The sequence below is a fragment of the Chrysemys picta genome, unplaced genomic scaffold (genome assembly GCF_011386835.1).
Source record: "Chrysemys picta bellii isolate R12L10 unplaced genomic scaffold, ASM1138683v2 scaf2526, whole genome shotgun sequence".
Taxonomy (NCBI): Eukaryota; Metazoa; Chordata; order Testudines; family Emydidae; genus Chrysemys; species Chrysemys picta.
Window position 1 is genome coordinate 391 of NW_027055229.1, and position 7781 is coordinate 8171.

A 7781-nucleotide genomic window follows, 5' to 3' on the forward strand; every position below is an offset into this window, starting at 1 on the left:
CCGCGGGGATTGAACCCACGGACTTTGTAGCTGTAAGTCGGAGGGGCTGTTGGTAACCTCTGTATGGGGGCAGAGAACCTCAGTGGGCCAGCGGGGGGGGGGGGGAGATGTGCTTTGGGGTCAGAGAACCTCAGTGGGCCAGCGGGGGGTGCTTTGGGGTCAGAGAACCTCAGTGGGCCAGCGGGGGGGGGATGTGCTTTGGGGTCAGAGAACCTCAGTGGGCCAGCGGGGGTGTGTTTGTGCTTTGGGGTCAGATAACCTCAGTGGGCCAGCGGGGGGGGGGTGCTTTGGGGTCAGAGAACCTCAGTGGGCCAGTGGGGGGTGCTTTGGGGTCAGAGAACCTCAGTGGGCCAGCGGGGGTGTGTGTGTGTGCTTTGGGGTCAGAGAACCTCAGTGGGCCAGCGGGGGAATGTGTGCTTTGGGGTCAGAGAGCCTCAGTGGGCCAGCGGGGGGGGGGGTGCTTTGGGGTCAGATAACCTCAGTGGGCCAGTGGGGGGTGCTTTGAGGTCAGAGAACCTCAGTGGGCCAGCGGGGGGGGGGTGTGTGCTTTGGGGTCAGATAACCTCAGTGGGCCAGCGGGGGTGGGGGTGTGCTTTGGGGTCAGAGAACCTCAGTGGGCCAGCAGGGGGGGGGGAGGTGTGCTTTGGGGTCAGAGAACCTCAGTGGGCCAGTGGGGGGGGGGTGCTTTGAGGTAAGAGAACCTCAGTGGGCCAGTGGGGGGGAGTGTGCTTTGGGGTCAGATAACCTCAGTGGGCCAGCGGGGGGTGCTTTGGGGTCAGAGAACCTTAGTGGGCCAGTGGAGGCTGTGTGTGCTTTGGGGTCAGAGAACCTCAGTGGGCCAGCGGGGGTGTGTTTGTGCTTTGGGGTCAGATAACCTCAGTGGGCCAGCGGGGGAGTGTGTGCTTTGGGGTCAGATAACCTCAGTGGGCCAGCAGGGGGGGGGAGGTGTGCTTTGGGGTCAGAGAACCTCAGTGGGCCAGTGGAGGGTGTGTGTGCTTTGGGGTCAGAGAACCTCAGTGGGCCAGCGGGGGGTGCTTTGGGGTCAGATAACCTCAGTGGGCCAGCGGGGGGGGGGGGGTGTGCTTTGGGGTCAGAGAACCTCAGTGGGCCAGCGGGGGGTGCTTTGGGGGTCAGATAACCTCAGTGGGCCAGCGGGGGGGGGTGTGTGCTTTGGGGTCAGAGAACCTCAGTGGGCCAGCGGGGGGGGGGTGCTTTGGGGTCAGAGAACCTCAGTGGGCCAGCGGGGGGGGGGGTGCTTTGGGGTCAGAGAACCTCAGTGGGCCAGCGGGGGGGGGGAGGTGTGCTTTGGGGTCAGAGAACCTCAGTGGGCCAGCGGGGGGGGGGAGGTGTGCTTTGGGGTCAGAGAACCTCAGTGGGCCAGCGGGGGGGGGGGTGCTTTGGGGTCAGAGAACCTCAGTGGGCCAGCGGGGGGTGCTTTGGGGTCAGATAACCTCAGTGGGCCAGCGGGGGGGGGTGTGCTTTGGGGTCAGATAACCTCAGTGGGCCAGCGGGTTGGGGGTGTGCTTTGGGGTCAGAGAACCTCAGTGGGCCAGCAGGGGGGGGGGGAGGTGTGCTTTGGGGTCAGAGAACCTCAGTGGGCCAGTGGGGGGGTGGTGTGCTTTGGGTCAGATAACCTCAGTGGGCCAGTGGGGGGGTGTGTGCTTTGGGGTCAGAGAACCTCAGTGGGCCAGTGGAGGGTGTGTGTGCTTTGGGGTCAGAGAACCTCAGTGGGCCAGCGGAGGGGGGGGGGGGTGCTTTGGGGTCAGAGAACCTCAGTGGGCCAGCGGGGGGGGGGGAGGTGTGCTTTGGGGTCAGAGAACCTCAGTGGGCCAGCGGGGGGGGGGGGGAGGTGTGCTTTGGGGTCAGAGAACCTCAGTGGGCCAGTGGGGGGGTGCTTTGGGGTCAGAGAACCTCAGTGGGCCAGTGGGGGGGTGCTTTGGGGTCAGAGAACCTCAGTGGGCCAGTGGGGGGGTGCTTTGGGGTCAGAGAACCTCAGTGGGCCAGCGGGGGGGGGGGGTACTTTGCCCCAGTTGGGCCCAGCTCCGGGCTTTGCGTGGATTCGTGGCTGACGGACGCCGGGGGGCAGGGGGCAGAGGGAATCACAAGCGGGTTTTCATTCCTCTCTCTCGTCGGAGCAGCCCCTGGCCCCGGTTCCCGCCCTGAGGGGCTGCCGGAGGGGGGAGCAGCTTACCCCCAGGGCTGAAGGGCCTGCCTTTTGCCCTGCCCATGACCTCCAGAGCAGGACAGCCTGGAGGACCAGCCCCTCTGCCCTGGGTTTCCAGTCAGATCCTGCCCACCGTGCCAGTTGATTTATCCCAGCTGAGCACACATGGGCTCCGGAAACCAGCCACGGTGCAGGTGTGCTCCCACCCACCCTGGCCCTACCCTGAGGCGCTGGGTGGCAGAAGGGAGGGGCCTACGTTCTGTGCAGACAATGGCCACATCCGTCTCTGCCCCGGGGGTTGCGGCAGAGCTCTCAGCATGAGGGGTGGGGTGCACTGGGCAGGTGCAGGGGCCCCAGCTGGAAATATCTGCCCCTATCGGACTGGAGCCGGGGGCCTGAGGTGTTTGGACCATTCCTTTGCGCTGGGCTTTCCGGTGGGGCAGGATTCCGGGGGCGGGGTGTGTCCCCCCACCCTCTGTGACACCTTTGATAGACGTAAAGGTGGGGTTGCACCCGCCTAGTGCCCCACTGAATCTGAGCCCAGGAGGCAACTCCCGCAGACCTGCCCTCCCTGCATTCAGCAGCCCCACTGTTGGCATCGCCCTTCCCGAGAACGCCGTGGAGCCGTCACCCACGCGGACCACAAAACGTCCCGGAGACTGGAATCGGGGGCAGGAAGGAAGTTGAGTCAGCCGCTGGTGACTCGCGGCAGGGCCGCGTGGGAATATCTCGCCATTGGGGGGGGGAGGGGGATTCCCTGGGATCCTGGCAACGGGGGTGGCAGCGGGGACCGGATTGGAGGGCAGCGTTCATGCCTTTGGGGTTGTTTGAGGGGTTGCATTCTTGGTTCCCCCTCCCCGGGGCTGTGCGTGGCCTCTGACCGGGCTGCAGGCAGATAGCAGCAGGTTTCTCAGCACCCACAGGGAACGCAGGGCCGCTCGGGGCAGAGGCGGAGTGGGGTGTAGCCTGACAGCAGGAATTTGGGGACGGCGGGGAATGCTGGGTGTGGAAGCAGAGAAAGAACGGACAGGAAGGGGATTGCAATGCATGACAGTTCGTTAGCAAGAGTCAAGCTAACTGTAATCCTAATAACGCGAGATTTGTAGGAGCGAGGATTGTGTGAGGCGAGCAGGAAAGAACTGGGTGCAGGGCCGGCTCCAGGCACCAGCGAAGGACGCAGGTGCTTGGGGCGGCCAATGGAAAGGGGCGGCACGTCTGGGTCTTCGGCGGCAATTCGGCGGCAGGTCCCTCAGTCCCTCTCGGAGCGAAGGACCCGCCGCCAAATTGCCGCCGGAGAACGAAGCGGCGGTAGAGCTGCTGCCGAAGTGCTGCCGGTCGCGGCTTTATCTTTTTGGGGGTTTTTTTCTGCTTTGCCGCTCGGGGCGGCAAAAAAGCTAGGGCCGGCCCTGATTGCGTGAGAAGTTGTTGTGACATTGTGTAGATAACATTAAACGTAATAGCATCTCCCGTGTGATGTTTTCCACAGGGCCCCTTCCTGTTTGTTGCTCTCATCCGGTGCTGGGTAAACAGAGTTGCTTCTCCCTCGGTCTGAAGCTGTCTGGCGACCCCCCAGGACGGTGCTTCAAGGCGCTTTTGGGAAGGAAGCGGCTCCTCCTCCCACCGCTCCCGAAAGGGCCCGGATCCAGGACGTCCCAGGTTAGTGCCGCGCCGGGAGCCGCCCTCTGAGCGCCACATTAGATTGGAAGCTTCCTGAGGCAGGGCCTGTCTTTCCGTTCTTTGTGCAGCCCCTAGCGCAGCGGGGCCCTGGTCTGTGGCCCCCTGGTAATACGAATAATGAAGAGTGAGACTGGCAGACTCTGAGCCGGTTAACACAATGCAGTTGCTGGGGAGCAGTGCCCGGCACAACGGGGCCGTGATCTCGGTCGGGTTAGTGCCCGGTACAACGGGGCCGTGATCTCGGTCGGGGTCGGGGCAACGCCCGGCACAACGGGGCCATGATCTCGGTTGGGGTCGGGGCAGCGCCCGGCACAACGGGGCCGTGATCTCGGTCGGGGTCAGGGCAGCGCCCGGCACAACGGGGCCATGATCTCGGTCGGGGTCGGGGCAGCGCCCGGCACAACGGGGCCGTGATCTCGGTCGGGGTCGGGGCAGCGCCCGGCACAAGGGGGCCCTGATCTCAGTCAGGGCAGTGCCCGGCACAATGGGGCCCTGATCTCGGTCGGGGCAGTGCCCGGCACAACGGGGCCCTGATCTCGGTCGGGGCAGCGCCCGGCACAAAGGGGCCATGATCTCAGTCGGGGTCGGGGCAATGCCCAGCACAACGGGGCCCTGACCTCGGTCAGCACTTCTCGGTGTTGCCCTAACCCACCAAATGGCAATGCCTGGTGGGAGGTTTTTCAAAGGGCGCAGGGACCAGGAAGAATGAAGAGGCGGATGTTCAGAAGGGCTGAGCGGCCAGCCGCCACCCCACACCTCGAGAACAGGGCAGGATAGGGTGACCAGACAGCAAGTGTGAAAAATCGGGACGGGGTTGGGGGGGGGGTCATAGGACCCTATATAAGAAAAAGCCCCAAATATCGGGACTGTCCCTATAAAATCGGGACATCTGGTCACCCTAGGGCAGGATCCCTTCCTCGCAGCCAGCCCCGCGGGCCGGTGGGTGCTGAGCCGCTCTGCCAGCCTGGCACCCAGCTCAGAGCCGGCCCAGCAGCGCCGCAGTTAAACGAGTTTTCCAGCATTCCTCTCGCCCTCTGTTTGTTGGCAAACATGCCCCTTGCAGCAAAGACCCTGCTTCACCCGCTGGCACCAGCCAGGGCCGAGCCAGCTCCCTCGGGCAGACAGCACGAGCTCCCAAGGCTGGGTTGTGGGCTCCGCCCCACTTTCCCGGGGGCTGGAAGCTGTGCTGCCTTGCACCGGCTTTGGTCCCCCACTCCCCTGTGCATAACTGGTGCCATGCCGATTTCACACCCGCTTTGCACGAGTGTAAACGGCTGCCCGGGGAGGAACAGGGCTGAGAGCCAGGCCCATCCCCGTCAACGGGGAGGCACCAGAAGCCGATCCCGCTGGGGGCAGAAGCAGGTCTGTGGGGGTAGCGGGGGGTGGGTATCGCAGGCTGGCACAGCAGCATTTTACCCTTTGCCCTGGCAGCGTGGATCCAGCCCGATGCCCTTTGAAAGCAGGTCCACCCAAGTTCCACGCACTCGGAGCCCTCCCCTCTTGGGCCCCCATCTCCATTGCGGCGGGGAGGGTGAGAATCCAGAACCCCCTGCCCCCCCTCTGAACCCCCCCCCAGCAGCTGCCCAGCGCCCCAGGTAGCACTGCCAACCCTCCTAGGTGGTCCTGGGGTCTCCAGGGCGTTGAGATTAATCTTTAAGTCAACGTGATGCAACGTCCCACCGCAACTGGCGGGTCCAGGCTAGGAAAGGGGCGCCGGGCCAAGAACTGACCCGGGAAGCAAAGTCTGGTTGGAGCTGGGAGCCAAACAGAGCGGAGACGGAAGTGGGCGCAGTCCCTGAACCCACATGCCAGGCTGGGGCCCCCCGGAGCCCCCAGCCCAGATCCCCCCTCCCCGGCCGGCATGGGGCACCCCCACTCACCTCCCCGCTGCCCCCTGCAGGATGCGTCTGGTGCAGAAGTCCCTGTGTTTGCTGCTGGTGGTCACGGCATCCCTAGCCCTGCTCTACCTGCACGTCTGGTTGCCCAAGTCCTACAGCACAGTCGACCTGCGCAACCGGCCAGACCAAGCCCCCGAGCAGCTGCTGGGCGAGCCCTTGCTGGGCCCCTCCAACAAGTTCGCCCACATCCCCTTCCGGCTCAAGGAGGAGATCGTCGAGTAAGGACCTCTGCCCGACCCCATCCTGGGGATGGGTGGGGGGCGGGCCGGGAGGGGGTGGCCAGGGCTGGGGAAGCCCCAGCAGGGCCTTGGCTGGGGTGGATACGGGACTGGCCCCTACGGGTAGGGCTGCAGCCTGGCTCCTGAGATGGGCCTTGGGAAGTGGATTTTCCTGGCTCCCAGCCCTTCCCCAGTGGACACTTCCCCAGAGCCCTGCCTGCTCGTGGGGGGAGGGTCCCCAGACTCCCCCCCCTCTTCCCAGCACTGGGGTCCCCACCCCTTCCATGGGGTCATCAGCCTGGGGCAGGGGCAGGTGGGCAAGCGCAGGGGTATCTGTCTGGGGCAGGAGCGGGGGCAGGGGTATCAACCTAGGGCAGGGCAGGGAAGCTGGGGCTTGGGTATCAGCCTGGGGCAGGGGCATCGGCCTGGGGCAGGGGCAGGCTGGCAGGGGCATTGGCCTGGGGCAGGGGCAGGCAGGTATCGGCCCGGGGCAGGAGCGGGGGCGGGGGTATCAGCCTAGGGCAGGGCAGGGAGGCTGGGGCTTGGGTATCAGCCTGGGGCAGGGGCAGGCAGGTATCGGCCTGGGGCAGGGTCAGGCTGGCAGGGGCATCGGCCTGGGGCAGGGGCAGGCAGGTATTGGCCCGGGGCAGGGGCAGGCTGGCAGGGGCATCAGCCCGGGGCAGGGGCAGGCAGGTATCGGCCCGGGGCAGGGGCAGGCAGGTATCGGCCCGGGGCAGGGGCAGGCTGGCAGGGGTGTTGGCCTGGGGCAGGGGCAGGCAGGTATTGGCCCGGGGCAGGGGCAGGCGGGCGTGACCGGGTCCCTGGTCTCCGCAGGCTGCTGCCCAGGAACTCCTGCTTGTGCGAGGTGGCGCCCGGCGGGAAGCTGCCCTTCCCCAAACAGCTCTTCAGCCACCTCTACTCGCTGGAGTTCGCCTCCGCCCTCGGCCCCGCGGAGCTGGCGCGGCTCCGCAGCAGCCGGGAACAGGAGTACCAGAGCTACCGGCAGCGGTGAGTCACGCTGGGGAGGGGGCAAAGGGCTGGGGAGGGTCCTCACGCCTGGGTCATAAAGCCAGAGAGGCCCCCGCCCCCTCCTGCCTGGGGCACGGCCGGAGCTGGGCCTATCCCCCTCACTCCCTCCTTCCCCCCCAGGACCCAGTCTCCAGCTGACCAGCTGCTGATCGTCAGAGCCAACTCCCCGCTGGAGTACCCTGCCCAGGGCGTGGAGGTGCGCCCGCTCCGGACTATCCTCATCCCCGGTGAGTGTCTCAAGCCTGCCCTGCCAGCCCCACTTCTGGGCAACCCACCCCCTGCTCCCAGGACGGAATAGAGCCAGTGGTGATGGGGGCGAAGGGGCTGGGTGGAGGGATGGCACACACGGCCTGGGGCCGGACACTGCAGCCCCTATTGACTCATTCCCTGCCCCCGGGCGCTGCTGCCCAGGGACGACCAGTGGGCAGGACCTGAGCTCGCTGGGGCAGTGATTTGGGAGGTTCCTGGGGTCTCACTAATCCCGTGTCATGCCTCCCCAGGGCTCAGCTTGCAGGCAGCCAGCAGTAAACTGTACAAGGTAAGGCATGAAGGGGGCTCACCGTGGGGGGGGGGGGGGGGTGCAGGGTGAGGCTCCAGCGCTGCCTGGTGGAAGCTGGCACATGGGGGCCAGCGGCTGACGACGGGGGTGGATGTGCAAGGCTGGTGGCGGGGCGAAGATGCAGCATGCGAGGCCGGCCGCTGCCCTGCTGCGTGCCGGCTCCCGGCCAGCAGGGCCCCGCTCCCTGTCCCGTTTCCAGCCGGCGCTGGTTACGCGCGGTGAGCTGCGGTGGCTGG

General features: G+C 66.1%; 1 protein-coding gene across 1 annotated transcript; it reads left to right on the forward strand.

Annotated features, from left to right (window-relative positions):
- Positions 1 to 2612: 2612 nt before the first annotated feature.
- On the forward strand, positions 2613 to 7547 carry LOC135980283 (beta-1,4 N-acetylgalactosaminyltransferase 1-like; the record flags this gene model as incomplete). The annotated part of the gene is made up of 6 exons (XM_065580320.1): positions 2613 to 2846; positions 3651 to 3820; positions 5742 to 5957; positions 6792 to 6965; positions 7107 to 7213; positions 7487 to 7547. Coding segments are annotated over exons 3-6 (557 nt in total), but the record flags the coding sequence as incomplete, so codon positions are not given.
- Between the last annotated feature and the right edge of the window lie 234 nt (positions 7548 to 7781).